A 17885-nucleotide genomic window follows, 5' to 3' on the forward strand; every position below is an offset into this window, starting at 1 on the left:
GAATAAAAAAATTGGAAAAACGCTGGACTAAATGTATAGAGCTAAAAGGAGATTATGTTGAGAAATAAAACGCTTCTTTGACGAAAAAAATATATTTTATTCAAAAAGTCACGGACTTATCAAACGACCCTCGTAGTATAGTAGGCTGAAATTCCACATTTTTTTCCAGTTTTTTTTTTTTTAACTAAGAAGGAATAGTCAAAATTTCTTGAAGTTTTGGAGTTCTTTGTTTTGAAAACTTTACATTGTAGAATATTACCCGTTACTCGTAGGGGTAAACCCTTTTACCCTACGAGATTCGTTGAAAAGTATGTAACAGGCAGAAGGAAGCGTTACCGACCATATAAAGTATATACATATGTATATTCCTGATCAGAATCAATAGCCGAGTCGTTCTGGCAATGTTTGTATGATCGTCGAGATCTCAGGACCTATAAAAGCTAGAAAGTTGATATTAAGCATGCAGACTCCAAAGACATACATAGGCGTAGCCCAAATGTAAACCCACGTTGTAAACCCACGTTGCCACTCCTAAACTTTTAAAAAGTGTTTTGATTTAAAAAAAAAAATTTTTTTTTATATTGCAAATTTTTTATCGGTTTGCCATAAAACCCACGCTCACAAACCGCCAGAAACGGTAAAAAGGTATCAGATAGTCGTGAAAATCGATTATAGCATTCTCTCTTGTGTTTTTAAACATTAGAATGTTAAGATGCGTAACGTCATCTTCTGTCTGGCTTTAGAACTAGTTCTAGGTTCTCATTATTCAAATTACAATGGGAGAGCGCCACTAAAGTAGCTGCATAGCGTATGCTGTTACGCATCTTAGAGATTCGACTTCGCTTTTACTAATAACTTTGACTATGATCACTAGCATTTCTCTATTGCTGTGGCTCAGAACCCATAAAATCCTTATTTATTTTGAAATGAACAACAGCCTTGATCGTAACAAAACTTTGACTAGCTTGCACACGCACAAAGCCATTTATAGTCAAAAATTCTTACGATGCAAATTAGGTAATCACACGGCCTAAAATGATCTACATATAGCCGTTCAGACTATTTTTCTCTGTCGGTGTCATTTCGTATTTATTCGATATTCTAAAAACTTAAGGTACTTAGTTTATTTTAACGTTGTATTTCTTAATGCGTCATAAAAGCTTTAAAACGAATAATGTTTGCTTGCTTTTTCTTTTCATTCGTAATTAAATGCACAGTTTAAAAAGTAGTGTTTGGTTTTATATTTCTCTTATAAGCTTAATTCTTAATTCGTACATATTATTTTAAAATGTTTTTATTTACTGTTTAATTGCGATCTATTTATTAATGTAACACTCGGAATTATCAGCAATCTGACATATTTCACGGTTAATAAATGTATTTTTTAATGAAAATCTGGGAAATATACGTTATACTAGCATTCTCAAACAGATTAATATTACTTTTACGTATATTTATTTACATTCCGTATGTATTAGTTAATTTTATTCGCTAAGAACAGCTGCAACCCTCGACAGACATATTTGGTATAACACTTAAAACCAGATTATGGTTATCGTCAAAATATAACAAACTTAAGGAACTCATTTTTGTCGGCGAGCAACACGGTGTGGCCGATGTCGTTAAGGCTGCTAAATGTGTATGGGGATATTGCTCTAGGTAACCAACTTTACAATCACCGCTGCAGAAGTATGCGTCAAAGGACGTTGGGGCTACAACGAAATGCCATCCAAAACTGGTGAAGTTAACTTTAAGGGGATATCGACAACATCGCATGTCATGATCATTTTCTGTGCAGTCCATATATACGCTGCGCTTTCTCCGATGCTTTTTTTGTGACCCAATTTCTATGTGAACAGTCTGAAATATTTAAAAAATATGAAGTAGAGTAAGTATTGAGCTTCATTATAATTGGCATGGCATCTAACCAATGGATTTTTCGTTGTGTTATCAGTGGTCACCACTAATGTCTTCATCCAGGTTTCTGCGCCCTTTATTAGAATTTCCTGCGTCATATTTGACCCAAGATTACCAAGCAGAGACTTTAAGTCCACAGTAACCCATTGTCCAAGTCCTGACGGAATACTTTGCCGAAACTCAAACATTTTGACTTTAGAAGTAAAGCTTGTTGAATTTGCAAGCCTAATAGCGCGGTGAATAGTCACAACAATATCTTTACAAGGCTGTTTTTTAATTTCTTCAATAAGCCCAGGCTGATGAGTACTTATCCAATCCCAACCACGTAAATATAGATGAAGGGTAGCGTAAGACAAATCAGTGTAGCTACTGTCTATTTGAAATCGAAATACATCGACCTTGCGATTGTGTCGAACATGAGGTTGAATTTCTAAATTAACGGAAATATAAACGAAAATTATTTTGTTTTTATTAATAATTCGCAGTTTCATTTTCTAACAGCATAAATGGAGTTTTGATAATATGGTTGTTATGAACATAACTATGTATTGATTATTATTTCAAAGTATTAATTTGTCCAAACTCTTTTAATTGTAGCGGAGGAGTAACGATGAGAAATTTATGTGACTACAATTTTTGTACGAATAGTCTTTTAATAAGCCACGTCTTTATAACGGAATAGCTACTTCTGTTCCTCCGAAAGCGTATATGTACAAAAATCATATCACTTTGAATGCCAGTCCACGTAGTGGCAAACCCAAAAGAGTGTGTGAAGATAAATATATGTACATAATGAAATTAATGTCTGCTGCGGTTGTACGTTTGTTGTCAAGTAATAACATCAATCGAAAGGTAACGCAAAAATTATACCCATAATTAAGGAAAATATTTGGTTCAGGAAAAAACTTTTTTAAAGTACAATAAAAAAACTGATGAGGCTCGCGCAGGATGAGTAAATTTTATAAAGGGTTTTCCAAAAGTAAATCGCAAAATCATTTTTCGTCACTAATGTTGATATCAGAATTAGTTGATAAAGAAATCACATTAGTTAAATAGTATCCAATAGAAAAATTGAGTGTATTTTGCTCTCGTGACTTATATTAATTAAATCTAAAATTAAATCAAAGAACATACTAAAGTTGGAAATATGATAATGAATTAAAAAAAAACCCTTCTCTAAAAATAGTGGCTGCGATTCCCACACAACCATATCGGGCACTATAAGATTAATTATGCAGACTCTGCTGGCGTATGTATGATAAATTATCTGCATCTATCTTATAAATGCTGTTTACTTACTTTCAGGAAAGATGTATATACTGCTGATGTGTGACAAAATACTTTCGTACTCCTCATCGTTGGTCTTAATGGGAATATCCGATTTTTTGGCTTGATTTTTATTCAAATCTATTAGAAATTCATTAACAGTGTTAGCATCATCTCCCTGCATCTGGGCGGATGAACTTTCATCAAAAAAATCAGCCATGATGTGGCCGCCATAAGTGTCATTTATAGATAAGTGAGATTCGTCATTGTTTTCCATGCGATTCCAGACTTTATTTTTTGAGGATCCATTATAATTTTTATAAAAGTTATCTATTATATTTTGTGGTACCGAAATTGGTTTTGTAATATTGGGAAGTTTTTTTAAATTCAAGCGCATAAGTATGTGCATTTTAATCGATTCTATACTATCCACTTTTGCTTTCTCACGCAACTGACGTTGTAACATACTTTCTATATTAATTAAGGTATTGCGATACATAGATACACTTTGTCCTCTTGATAGATCTCCGTACTCTGATACCTTTGCTGAAGGGGAACTTTTTTTCCCCAGTTTACTTTGTACTTTCATATTGAATATTCCCGTATTTTCATTCATTTTATCCTGCTCCGATAGTGAAGAACCATTTTTACTCAACAAAACCATTTCCGGACTATCGCCGTTGGAAGAATTACTAAAGCTTTTAATTTCTGGTTGATCATAGGCACTGACTACAGTCGCTAATATTAAAAGTACGGTGATCGTCACATATCGTGTTACACGGAAATTGCATCTCATATGTCCAAGAATATTCATTCGCCTATTTTTTTTTGAGTAAAAATTAAATCTGTAAGAACCTGGAATCTCGGTTTTGTTGGAGTGCACTTCTATGTGAACTGTTGTATCTGATGTGTATTGTCGAGTCTTTTTATTTAGGGATCTATGATATTGATCATAAGTTTCGTATTTTTTCCAACCGCAGCATGAGTTGGCCAGCATGATTTTTGATCAAACCGTTGATGAATGCTGAAAAAGGCTTGTATTGATAAGTATATTTTTATAAAGTAAAATTTATATATAATATGAAAGTGAATGAAAATACATGACCAAAACCTTATTTATTTCTCTAGTCCGTCCGATTCTCTAGTATGGATCACCTGTTTGGAGTCCACAGTATGAAGTTTACTCGGACCGCATCGAACCGGTTCAAAAGAACTTCTTAATTTTTGCCTTACGGCGCCTTAATTGGGATGCAAACCTTAGATTACCTCCTTATTCAAGTAGATTAATGTTAATTAACTTACCCTCCTTAGCTAACCGTAGAACGATGCTTGGAACAGTCTTTATTTTTAACCTTATCCGTGGTGAAGTGGATAGTCCCGACTTGGTTAGTCGGCTAAACTTCACTGTTCCGAGCAGATTTACTAGAAATTACGTACCTCTAATTTTAAATCATTGTAGATCTAATTATGAGTTGCATGATCCCTACAGAGTATTATGTTTTGACTATAATAGATTGTATCCTATTAACTCTAATTCTAACTCTCTGCCGTTTTTAAAGCGATCAATACTAACATACTGAACGAATTCTTAGATCTTACTACTATATACATATATTTCCTCGTCCTTTACTGTCTTCTATATCGCGTCTATCTTCCCGCGATTCGAGCCGTACGATACACGGCAGCGCCCCTCGGTCGGTTGGGCGCCCCTCGGTGTGGCCGTGGGACTCGCGCGAGAAAGTCGAGTTTTCCGACTGGCAGATACCCGTTACTCAGCTAGTGGATGTGCGAAGGAGGCTCTTCAACACTGACAGCAAATCTATAGAAATTTACAAAACTAACAAAAAATGAAAAAATATCAAAACATTTTTCAAAAGTGTAGACGTGACAGTTTAGGGCGGTTTGTGGGCCTTAGAGTGGGATTGGCAACATTGGTCAACAAGCTTGCGCTGCGTATATGTCTGCATGCTTAATCTCAACTTTCTTTTTATAGTTCCTGAGATCTCGACGTTCATACGGACGGAGAGACAGACTGGCATGGCAAGATCGACTCGGCTATTGATCCTGATCCAGAATATATATCCTTCATATGGTCGGAAACGCTTCCTTCTGGCTTTTACATACTTTATATATATACCCTTTATACATATACATATACCCTTTTCCTTTACGAGTAACGGGTATAATAATAAGTATTATTTATTTTCGGAGACGGCAGCTTGTGATCGGTCTTTACAACCTATATTTATATCTTGTTACGATCACTATTGTTAGAATTAATTTTTGCTTTTTCCTTATGGCCTTTCCCATTTGATACAGCTCTTTCATATCAATTCGCGAAATCCAAGCTATGATGATTACTTTTCGCAACCAACGTCCAAATTAAGGCTACTTTTTTTTTTAACAAAATGCAAGCTTATAAAGCAAAACATTAGCGCGGAAGTCAATTATGGACCTTCATAAAGAAAAACAGAAAAAGAAAAAAGTTTAATTATCAGCTAATGCTACCAAAATGAAGGACTTCCTCCAATTCTCAAAATCTTGAAAATGTCAGCAAAAGTTGGACAATATACAATTTTGGTTTTAATTTGATAAACTTCGGACGACTTAATTATATAGTTAATTCTAGAATCCTAGACTCGTTGTTACAAAAGTTGATAATATAACCTTTGCATAAAAACTCTTTCTAAAATTGTTCTGTCTTCGAAAAAACTTACTCTGAAGTCCAAAATCCAGTAGCACCGGATTAATTGATTTTTTTAAAACCGAAGCTAAAACCCATATTATCTGCATTGTTTAAGCCGCCTTGGAAGCGAGATGCGCCAGTGGAAAAACGACCACCCCAATGTGCACACAGTCATAAAAGTTAGTTTGAGCATGTGTACATATGTATGTATATGCAAAGCCCGTTCACAAGCGTTTCACATAAATCCTCTTGATGACCACTATTGTATTCAATTAAAACCATTTATAAACATAATAAATTATTGTGCTCTTGAACTTCAGTTCATGACTGAAAGTGCATTATTCCCCTTTTACAAACAGATCAACGTAAATGAGATATATCATATGTACATACAACTGAATTTACCAGAATAAATGGTATGCAAATAAACACATGTACATTTTTATATCTGTTTATGTACAAATATGTACATACGTAAATATACATTTATATTTTAGCAATAAAAAACTTTTTAAAACACCTACCAATTGTACATATATAAGTACATATAAACTCATCTATCGTATTTGTTTTATTTTTATACACTTGTACAACCGAAATCTATTTTGAAACTAGGCAATTGTGTGTTTTAACATATAGTATGTACTTATTAAATGTTTTATATTGAAGCAACAGTAGGGCAATGGTTGCGGGGATAAATAACTTGCAACACGGTTTTGTTAAATTTGGTATTCATTGCACAAAAACACATAGTTCGAAATATTTGTGTGTTAAATTGCGCACAAAATAATAATTATATATTTTTCATATAGAAACAATATTTGGAAACCCTGATATTCTGTTCTGCTGGCTGTGTGATTGAACGTCGAGATGGAACTGAAAGCAGCTGATCAGATGCGATCGGATACATACGGCTCCCCGGCGATTTCGTTTTAGGTGGCATAACAGGCCACTTTTAAAAAGGTTTCTGCTTAAACGCATGCCAAGAGTAAACTTTAATTGTGATTAACATTTCTATTGAGCAAAATATTCAAAAAGATTTTTAATATATGTATGTATTTGCTTTTGAATATTTGTCCTGATTAGCAGCAGCGGATAATACAAAATGAAGTAAACATTTTTTAACATTATTAATATCGGTAATAACTCCATGATATAAAAAATATTTTAAAAATAAATATATCCTTAAGTCGTCTTAGACTTAACATTTATGGTAGTGCTGTAATAATAGTCTTTATCAATGCTAACCCTTTACAAGAATTTTTTTCCTGGGTGTACAATTGAAACATACCACCTGGCATTTAAGAGCAACTAAGTTAGGTAATGGTCTATTAGCAGGATTTCTTTTTTTTTAATAATTTATAAATGTTGTAATTTTTACATAATAATTACAACTGAATTTATTTGTACAACTCCACAGCCACGAAAAATATGGAGGCTTTTGAATTTTTTGAAATATTTAATTTCTTAAACTCGTTTTACCCCTAATTACTTCTCATAGGACTACTTGTTGATACGAAAATAATCTTTAAAATTCATCCGAAATTCTCATACATTCTTGAAAACATTTGCCATTCTAAAACCGAGTGCGGTTTGCATTACTTGCACACGTCACATTAAATGCTGTGATGTCCTCTGGTTTAATAAAACCAAGTTAAACTACTTTCAATGAGAGACGGACTCGCAAAATTGACCTGCTAAATTGTTAAACATCTATGATAAATGGCTTAAAATAACTTTCCCAGTATATTGGTTTGTGATAAAACATTAAAAAGAAGATTATTGTTAAATTTAGTTACATTGTTTCCAACACATATTGTTACTCTGCATTAGATAATAATAGTTATAAATTGTGAAACGAGCCCATTAAAATTCTTTTGGAAACTCCATAATTAGGTCGCTGACTATTCACGCGATACGTAGTGTTTTCCATATTAGTCATCGATATATCGACGTTAATACTGATGTTAAAGCCTTTTCACAAATACATTCGTGACTTTATTATCGATATAAAACAAACCGCAGAAAAGGTGTTCACACTGATCTAACTTATTGTTTTAGCGTCTGATCAAGTATTCTGTTTTTTTTTTTACTCATTAACAGTAACAAAGTAACCGATAAAAAAAACTATTTATGTGGTTTGGGATTGTAAACTACTTTTTTTTTTATTCATTATACCCGTTACTCGTAGAGTAAAAGGGTATAGTAGATTCGTTGAAAAGTATGTAACAGGCAGAAGAAAGCTTTTCTTACCATATAAAGTGCATATATATATTCTTGATCAGGATCAATAGCCGAGTCGATTTGGCCATGTCCACTTCAAGATCTCAGTAACTACAAAAGCTAGAACTTTGAGATTAAGCATTTTGTCGATTCATGTTGCCACGCCCACTTTAACGCTTACAAACCGCACAAAACTGCCACACCCACACTTTTGAAAAATGTTTTGATATATTTAAATTGTTTTATTAGTCTTGTAAATATATCTTGATATGCAAAAAAAAATTTTGCCACGCCCACAAACCGCCCAAAGCTGCCACGCCCACACTTTTTTAAAATGTTTAGAAATTTTTTTTTTTTTTGTTAGTAATGTAAATTTTTATCGATCTGCAGAAAAACTAACGCCCACAAACCGCCACAATCTATCAGTGTTGAAGAGCCTCCTTCGCACGGGTATCAGATAGTCGGAGAACTCGACTATAGCGTTCTCTCTTGTTTTGCTTAAACTTGTCTGTCGCTTTTATAACAACAACCAAACAAATTTTAAAAAGAGCACTATTATCAGGAATAGTGCTTACAGCTGAGCATTGTGCGATGTTCGTACGAAATCTGTAGTATTATATGAATACTTATAATACAGCTATGGACTTCTTAAAAGCCCAATAAGCACCACTATTATATGGACAGATAGACGGATATGGGCACATTGAATCCTGATTAAGAAATGTAATTTAGCTATATTTAATCATGTGCGAGCAAAAAACCTAAAGTTTGAGCAAAGGGTGCCGTTATTCTAAAAAAAAAATTGGTAGTTAAATAAAATAAATCTATTGTATAAAATAAACGTAAAAAATCTATATATGTATTTTAATAAAACAACAAAAATACATCAGCTTTGTCAAACATTCGATAAAGATATGTTTTATTTCCCAATATTTATTAAAATAATTTTTGCCTGTGCGCATATACATAAATATTTGAGCAGCAGTTCTATTACTTGTTAACGGCTAAACTAATATATACTGCTTTTTTACTGTCCAGGATACTGTCCACTGGCCAACTAGAGAAGCTTTGGTATGAATATAACATGGTCCCGTATCTGTAAATTTAGACGGCAAACAGCGTTGTACAGGCATTGCACGTGGGGAGGCATCGATGCATAAGGTATGTTAAACAAGACGTGGGCTCAAACTGATGACCCAAATAGGGGTGATTAAGCGAGAAGATCTGGCAAATATGGACTTAAGAAACAAGTTTACTAAAGAATAGAGGGAGCTGATACCCTAAATTAAATTTATATTAAAAAACCACTGTTAAATACAATATTGGAACATTTCATGATCAAAAACAAAGTATTTATTATTTATATTCTCCTACGTTGAAAATTTCTGACTGAAATCACTATATCCCCTGCAAGGGTATTACATTTTTTTAGCATTATACATTAACAATATTTTTCACAACTTATTCAATGAGTAGTTCAATTTTCTTTAAATAAAGAATAAACGTTATCAAAACCTTTCTCATTTTGGCTTCAAAATTTTATGGTTTTTGCATTTCTAGACGTATTTGTGGATTTATTTAACTTTTTATATCTTTCTAAGGGACTTATTTTTCATATTTGTCCGATAATGATTCATATTTTTTTAAATTTATTTAATTCCGACAGCGCATTTTGAAATTAACAGCTTTTTAATGGTTTTGGGTTGCCATCCCGATTTCTATATATGTTGAGAGTTGCCGTCCTAATTTCTTCATATGCCGAGAGTTGCCATCCTTAATCTCACATGTGTGCAGTGGACTCCAATCGATAAAACAAAATACCAAAATACCCAGAGAATAAACATTAAAATATAAACTTTAAAATATTGTACAACTCGTACTAACCTATGAGCTTTAAATTTGACCGCTCCAAGTAATATTAAGATTCTATTACAGAGTTTTGTTGGTCACATGTTCTTTTTTTCCTGAAGTTCGTTATTTTTTAAGATTTCAAAACATTTGAAATACATTTTATTTAAATATGATGGTTGTCAAAAACAAATCCGAAAATTGTGTGTATTTTGTATTGCAAGGGTATATAACATATAAACTTAGATAATAATTACTATCTAATAATAATATCTTCTAGGTCAAATGATAAGTCCCCGGCCTACCATAGTAAAAAATATTTGTAAATTAAATCCATTTGTTTTTTAGTAAGCCCTATCCTTTCAAAAGCAGTTTAAGTCATAAAGTTGTAAGCTGTGGGATACTTAGTTTGTGAGTTATAGAATTTTGTAATTTGGAAGAATATGGATAAAAAAATTCCGCGTGTTGATAAAATACCGCTTTTTGAAGGGAAAAATAGAGTGGATGCAAAAACTTGCTTAATAATGAGGAAAATCAATCATCAATACAAAAGATATTGTTAATGACGAAAACATCAATAAATCTACAAAATGATATTAAAAGACCGTAAGCTGAAATAAAATAAAATAGCTGATACTCTAAAGATATCAACTGAAGGTGTACCTCATATGTCTCATGAATTGTTGGGTATGAAAAAGCTCTGTGCAAAGTGGGTGCCGCCCGATCTCACTTTTGACCGAATATGATGATTCGGAGAAGTGTTTGAAGATGTTTAAGCGTAATAAACCCGAGTTTTCTCGTCGATATGTGATTTCCTGATTTCCTGATTACCTTGAAAAAAGGAGGACCATCAGTAGTGACTATTACATAAAGTTAAAGGACCGTTTAAAGGACGAAACGTCAAGAAATGGCCACATTTGAAAAAATAGAAAGGGCTGTTTCACCAAGACAATGCACCGTTTGAATTGCTTCCGCATCCACCGTATAATTCAGATCTGGCACCCAGCGACAATTTCTGTTCTCAGATCTCAAAAAAATGCTCGCTGGGAAGAAAATTTCGTCAAATAAAGGAATGATCACCAAAACTGATATATTGGAGGGTCGCTACTACTTCAGGGAAACTATGTCAAATAAGAGAAAACAATTTTGCCAAAAAATTTTTTTTACATGGTAGACCGGAGATTTTTCAATTAACCTGCTAATATGAATTTCAGTACAAACTGTAGTATTAAGGACTATCTAACATCAGATTCGAAATATTGTGGTATATTACATTTTGTCCTTCATTTTATACCCATCCCTTCTTGTTGGTCACACCATAATTAGTCTCTTACGTTAAAACGTTTAAGAGGATATTTTATCTTATTTTAAATGCGGAATAAATAAATTGAACAAATACTACAAAATAATAAGAAATAAAATAGTAAATTGATTTTCTTACGAAAGCCTTTTCCGAAGTCGGTATAAATAACTTTATTATGGGATTTTTTAATGGATAAAGGACATTGCAAATTTTGGGCAACATAAAAATATTTTATTTTTGTAAGTGACTCTGTGATGCCATAAGATGTTCTTAGGAAAGAAAGTTAAAGACTATAATCTAAAAATCGGACAACGCGAAGCAATAAAGGAAGCTATACGCTTGCAGTAATTACAAAAAAAGAGGTATATTTACCATATAAACATATTATGTACATATATATATATGTACATACATATGTATGTATATGTATAAATTATATGTATATGTATTATGTATGTACATATATATACAAATTATAATTTCTATTATAATATAGCTATATAATATATTCGTCCGAATTAGAACACTTTATAATACACTTATGAGGGACAATTTTCCCATTTATTTTTTTATTCTTCCAGTGGTAGCTATGTATGTTATAGTGGCCCGTTTAACCTCAACTACTCTCTGCTATAGAGGGAAGACGTCTGGGAAGTTGAAATGCAAATAGCCTTGAGACGGTCATGGTAATATCGACTCGGCTGTTAATACCAATCAAGAATATATTCATTTTATATAGTTGCCAATGATTCCTTCACTTCTTTGCAAACTTCTATACTGTTACATATATATTCTATACAATAGACCGTCTGCAAGGGTATAACAAGAGTTAGAGACTCTAGTCGATTTTCTCAAATATCAGATAACCGTTACGCAGCTGTTAGGAGTGCACGAGAGAGAGATTAAGATAAAATAAAACAAGAGAGAACGCTTAGTCCAGTTATCAGTTACTTGTTACTCAGCTGGTGAAAAAGTGAACTACAAATTTCTAAATTCTTTTGGCATATTGATAGAAATTACATACTTTTCAAAGAATCTGGTATCTATTCTTCTACAAGTAACTGGAATAATAAATAAAACGAAAAGACTCTGTTTAAGATTGCTCACTAGCGCCACCTGGTGGCGGCTACATTTATGGGCACTGTAGGTTTCTGGGCGTTACTCATTCGGCACGCTTCAAAACAAAATAGATGGGTGGAGAAGTAAAAAAGCGTGCCGTATTGGCACCTTTTATATAGTGTATTTAAGAGGACAAGTACAAATTTTTTTAGTTTTTTCCACGTAAGGATATGCGTTGGTTAATTCTGATAGTTTATATCATCAAAATATAGATCTTGTTAGTTCTTTCTTGAAAAATAGTTACAGCAATACAATATTAAAATAATTATTACGTATTTTTAAGAGATTTGCAAAATTAACGTGTCAGTGAGTTATTATTAGGATCCAGTTGGCAAGTCAAAAAGCAGCCAATAAAGTAACATTATTTGGCAAAGAATAATTACTTCGGCTTGGGACTAGTCAAGAATTCAATATATTTAAGGGTCTGAACCCCAGGATGCAGGAACTTATCCCAGTAAGCCCCACAAGTTTCGTACTACAGGCATTACTGTAAGATGCATACAACCTCTCCTCTTTGTTATTCCCTGTTTGGGCAGATCGAACACTTTGATCTTCCTAGTTGTGCCTCACAGCGGGTAAAAAAAGTTGGTTTGCCTGGGTTTAGGAAATTTTACAACGATCACGATCTTAGCAATGCAACCCTTAGGAGCCAAGTCGGGAAGCGGGTTAGCCGGTCTGCTATCGATTCTCGTGTGAACACATGCAATTATGGTTTTATTTGTATTATTTGTATTTGTCGTAGTCTGCATTTACAAGTTTTTGTTTGTTTTCAAAATAGGCCCTTAAATTCGGGTTTGAAATTTTCATGATTTTGAGAAGCTATTGTTTGTGAAAGTCCAACGGCGCGACAAAAAATATAATATATGTGAAGGCAAATACGGAAAGTAGGATGTGGCATGATGGGCTCAGCTTATACTCCTGAAAATTGTGATTATAAAGTCATAATCCCTTATTTTTACCTGTTACGAACTCCAAAGTATCTAGTGTAGCCGTTTACTCTATAAGTAAAAATGTCTTTGAGTAAAAGAGGCGTTAATACTAATAATAAATAAATAAATTCTCCGCTGTTTAGGACGTTGTTATTCCAATTTTTTTATCTGCACTGTATTTACCCTCCGTATGGATGAGAAACACTGGGCACTAGCAATAACTTGCAACCACTTTTACTTTGTTAAATTTGATTTTAATCCACTGATAATATTTTAAGACTTTCTCTTTCGCTCAGTTGAGTTTAATGCGATTTTATCATACCGTATACAAAGGGAGTACGTCAATTTCCGTGCCAGAATAAAAGTGGTGGCAAGATAAAATAATAACTTAAATCGTAAGGGCGATTTCGTTAAAAATTAATTGTTTTCCGTTTTTTAAATACCCAAGCTTAAATCGTAAGGGCGATTTCGTTAAATGTTTCTCCTTTATGAAATACCCAAACTATAATATTTAAGAAATAAAAATTATTTAAACGTCCTCAGCGGTCTTTAACGTCACCACTGTTTTACCTTTTTAGCTGGTGTTTTTTCGAAATAACAGAATTCAATAACCAAACGTTATTATGAAAATAGATGTATAGCCTTATTTAAATATTAATAAGTAGTTACCTGAACGAATACCCGTATTTCAATAATATAGGGCCTATTTGGTTCGTGTAGAAATGTAACTTTGTTTATTTTTATCAGTAATTTAAGATATTTTTAGATATTTGAAAAAAATATTTGTTCATATTGCCATGGTAACTTAAATGCACTTTTATAAGCAGAACAAAAAGAAACACAACCAACAAATTTTCACACGGTCTTAAGGTTTGAACGAAATTTTATGAAGCGTTTCTGAACCTATAAAGTATATATATTATTGATTAGAAGCACTAGCCGAGTCTCAAGTTTATCACCAAAAACTGCCACATCAACACATTTTAAAGCATTTGAAGAATTTATAAATTTTTTATTTTATATCGATATGACAGAAAGGTGTTGAAATTTCTAGTTCGTCCGTCCACTTGCTAAGTAACGGGTATATGATAATTATGGAACTCGATTATAGCGTTCTCTGAAGTTTATATTCAATTTAACATGTGTGACATTATTTGACCAAATCAAGGCCTCTTTAAAAATATTAAAAATTTTACAAAATTATTTTATTACTTCAAAACATTCGCATTGAAGTTAGTATTAGTTTCTAACAGAAAACTTTATCTCTGTGCCAAATGGGAATAAAACGAAAGCACGGTTCCAATGTTTCAAGCTCAGCATGGTTTCCATTAATTACGTATGAGCTCCGTACCCAGTACCACCAGTAGGGTGTTGTCACTTGCCAGTTAAGTGATAGTCGTCGGAAACTTCAGGAGTGCGTGGTCGGTGGTAGGGCGCCGGTGGCGCGGACACGAAATGCTCATAATAATTGAAGCATATTCACAGTGGCAGCCTTTCAGAAAAGGCGTATGTGAGCCCCCCCCCGAGCGTGCAGCACCCACACCAAAAGCTTGCTTTCTAGGGATTCCAATTGGGCCCTTTCCCAAAGGCTTTTCCTTGTTTATATTTGGTTGGTTGGCCAAATGCTTGGCTGGTCATCGCCAGTCCGCGTATGGTTCTCGGCTTTGGTTTTCGGTGAGCTATGTCTGGCGCTGCTTTAATTGTTTAATGGTTCGTTATTTGAATTCCCAGTGGGGGATTCCTGGTGCGTTTGTGCTAGCTGGTATTTTCGAGTGCGATAATTGTAGCGTTTTATTACGGATTAAGCAAATTTCGTGAAAAATATATCTATATCTCGGGGTCAATGTCACACTGCAGATAGCATTGTTTTTAAACTCATGGTAGAGCTGGGGCCTTTTCTTATTATTTCCTATGCTTTTATGCAAGCTGTATCTGTTACTCATTATCTAACTGCTTAAATTAGCTGTTCGACTCTATACTCTATATATGTACATATATTCAGGATCAGGATAATCTACCTGTACGTGCACATGTCGAGACCTCGAAATGTATACGAGCTATATTTAAAACACAAACAGTTTGTATGATAAAAGGTATAAATTCTGTTAAGAAATTATATTTATTTATTAGGAGATTATTTTTAAAGAAAGGTTTAGAGCAAAGGATTCGGCTTGGCTTAAACCTACTTGCCTAATTATACAGACAGCGACTTACGACGAAACAAGTTATTTTTAGCGATTCCAAATGCCCTGCTGTCCTCAGGGACAAAGTCATTTGGATACTAAATTCTCTGAAAAATATGTAACCGGCAAAAGGAAGCGTTTCCGACTAAATACAGTATACATATATAGAGTATATATATATAGATATATATGGCCATGTCCGTCTGTCCGGTCGTATGTCGTCCAGATCTCAGGAACTATAAAAGCTCGATATTAAGCTTGCAGATTCCAGAAACATAGACGCAGCGCAAGTTTATTGACCCATGTTGCCACGCCCACTCTAACGATCACAAACCGCCCATAGCCCCACACTTTTGAAAAATGTTTCTATACTTTTTATACCCGTTACTCGTACAGTAAAAGGGTATACTAGATTCGTTGAAAAGTATGTAACAGGCAGAAGATAGCGTTTCCGACCATATAAAGTATATATATTCTTGATCAGGATCAATAGCCGAGTCGATCTGGCCATGTCCGTCTCTCCGTCCGTCTGTCCTTCCGTCTGTCCGTATGAACGTCGAGATCTCAGGAACTACAAAAGCTAGAAAGTTGAGATTAAGCATACAGACTCCCAAGACATAGAAGCAGCGCAAGTTTGTCGATTCATGTTGCCACGCCCACTCTAACGCCCACAAACCGCCCAAAACTGCCACGCCCACACTTTTGAAAAATGTTTTAATATTTTTTAATTTTTGTATTGGTCTTCTAAATTTCTATCGATTTGCAAAAAAACTTTTTGCCACGCCCACCTTAACGCCCACAAATTGCCAAAAACTGTCAGTGTTTAAGACTGTCCTTCGCACTTCCACCAGCTGAGTAACGGGTATCAGATAGTCGGGGAACTCGACTATAGCGTTCTCTCTAGTTTAGTTTTGTATCTTTCTTGTAAATTTCTATCAGTATGCCAAAAATTTTTAGCCACGCCCACAAACCAGTCAAAGTTGTCACGCCCACAGTTTTAAACAAGAGAGAACGCTATAGTCGAGTTCCCCGACTATATGATACCCGTTACTCAGCTGGTGGAAGTGCGAAGGAGAGTCTTAAACACTGACAGTTTTGGGCAATTTGTGGGCGTTAGGGTGGGCTTGGCAGCATGAATCGACAAACTATGTCTCTGGAGTCTCTATGCTTAATCTCAACTTTCTAGCTTTTGTAGTTCCTGAGATCACAGCGTTCATACGGACGGACAGACATGGTCATATCGACTCGGCTATTGGTCCTGATCAAGAATATATATACTTTATATGGTCGGAAACGCTTCCTTCTGCCTGTTACATACTTTTCAACGAATATAGTATACCCTTTTACTCTACGAGTAACGGGTATAAAAATGTGTAGACATTTTTTCATGTTGTTCTTAGTCTTGTAAATTTCTATTGATTTGCTATAAAACTTTTTGCCTGTAACACTCACAAGCCGTCCAAAACTGCCACGCCCACACATTTGAAACATTTGATTTTTTTCATTTAATTCTTGTTTTTTCCTATTTCTATTAATATGCAAAACATTTTTTAAAATTTCTCGTTCGCATTTCCACTAGCTGAGTAACAGATAATTAATAGTCGGGGAACCGGAAAACTAAATAAAAGTCCTTCATTTTCATTTCCAATACTCACAACTCACTCGTTAAATAATATCTTACGTAGATTCTTCAAGTCTTTATGCTAAATGATTCGCTTGACTTTATCAAAGCAAGACATGACTTTATTTACAAGGGCTTTAAGACGAGGTTAGCCAACGCTAACTTTCTTCTATGTTTAAATTAAAACTCTTTTCAAGAAACTGGATCTTGTGACAGATTCTGGACAAACTTGCGGCGGTCCTTATTGAATTTTCAACGCACTTTAGCGATATATCAGCTAGACGCCCCTTTTCTTGTTCCCCACCCCTAAATACCATTGCGTGGCCGTGTGAAGTCTTGCGGACAGACGATAAGAAGAACGACGCTTTTTTATGTCAGCACAAAAGCAACTGTTGCCGCACACACGCTGGCTGCATGTAATTGCCATTTGGAATTGGAAATTGGTTCTTCATCTTGAATCCAAATTAATGGTGGGGTAAATGGGAGAGGTAGTAGGTCATTTTTTTTGATGAGTGGCAAGCTATTAGCCATTGTTTAAATCAAATACTAAAGCTTGTTATAGACAGCGTAAGCATTAGAGCATTATGTCTTTTCTGATTTGGTAAATAAAGGTAAATGTTTGCTTGGTCAAAAAAAGCCTATCGAGCTTCTCGACTATTAGATTCCCGTTACTAAGCTTATGAGAGTGCTAGGAAGATGATATCACATATTTTGTGTTAAGTAATAGATACAAATTTGTACTTTCATATACTTTTGGAGACATTCCGGCCCAAAAATATATTATTGATCA

The 17885-nt window shown here is 34.1% G+C and overlaps 1 protein-coding gene and 1 long non-coding RNA gene across 5 annotated transcripts; one reads left to right on the top strand and one right to left on the bottom strand.

The window, feature by feature from the left end:
* Positions 1–1224: 1224 nt before the first annotated feature.
* On the bottom strand, positions 1225–6736 carry LOC120454874 (growth/differentiation factor 8). Of its 4 annotated transcripts, none has more exons than XM_039640439.2 (4): positions 6394–6736; positions 3217–4207; positions 1929–2347; positions 1225–1860 (listed from the first exon to the last, which is right to left on the bottom strand). In XM_039640439.2, the coding sequence occupies exons 2-4, from the start codon at positions 4178–4180 to the stop codon at positions 1492–1494; spliced, it is 1752 nt and encodes a 583-aa protein (XP_039496373.1). In that variant the 5' UTR covers positions 4181–4207; positions 6394–6736; the 3' UTR covers positions 1225–1491. The 4 variants fall into 4 exon arrangements, with proteins under 4 accessions (XP_039496373.1, XP_039496374.1, XP_039496376.1 ...); XM_039640440.2 differs by lacking the exon at positions 6394–6736 and adding an exon at positions 5901–6226; XM_039640442.2 differs by lacking the exon at positions 6394–6736 and adding an exon at positions 4486–4506.
* LOC120454876 lies at positions 6700–9990 on the top strand. Its single transcript, XR_005616688.1, has 3 exons — positions 6700–6832; positions 9131–9253; positions 9759–9990. It is a non-coding gene; the product is annotated as an uncharacterized LOC120454876 (long non-coding RNA).
* Positions 9991–17885: the final 7895 nt, after the last annotated feature.

This window comes from Drosophila santomea, chromosome 4 (assembly GCF_016746245.2).
Source record: "Drosophila santomea strain STO CAGO 1482 chromosome 4, Prin_Dsan_1.1, whole genome shotgun sequence".
Classification (NCBI taxonomy): Eukaryota; Metazoa; Arthropoda; class Insecta; order Diptera; family Drosophilidae; genus Drosophila; species Drosophila santomea.

Bases quoted from the DNA above. Each gene is read 5' to 3' on its own strand.
- LOC120454874 (XM_039640439.2), bottom strand. From the start codon at position 4,180: ATGCTGGCCAACTCATGCTGCGGTTGGAAAAAATACGAAACTTATGAT. The intron at 2,348-3,216 runs GTAAGTAAACAG...CCGTTAATTTAG, and splicing joins TATATACATCTTTCCTGAAA to AAATTCAACCTCATGTTCGA. The intron at 1,861-1,928 runs GTTAGATGCCAT...TAAATATTTCAG, and splicing joins ACACAACGAAAAATCCATTG to ACTGTTCACATAGAAATTGG.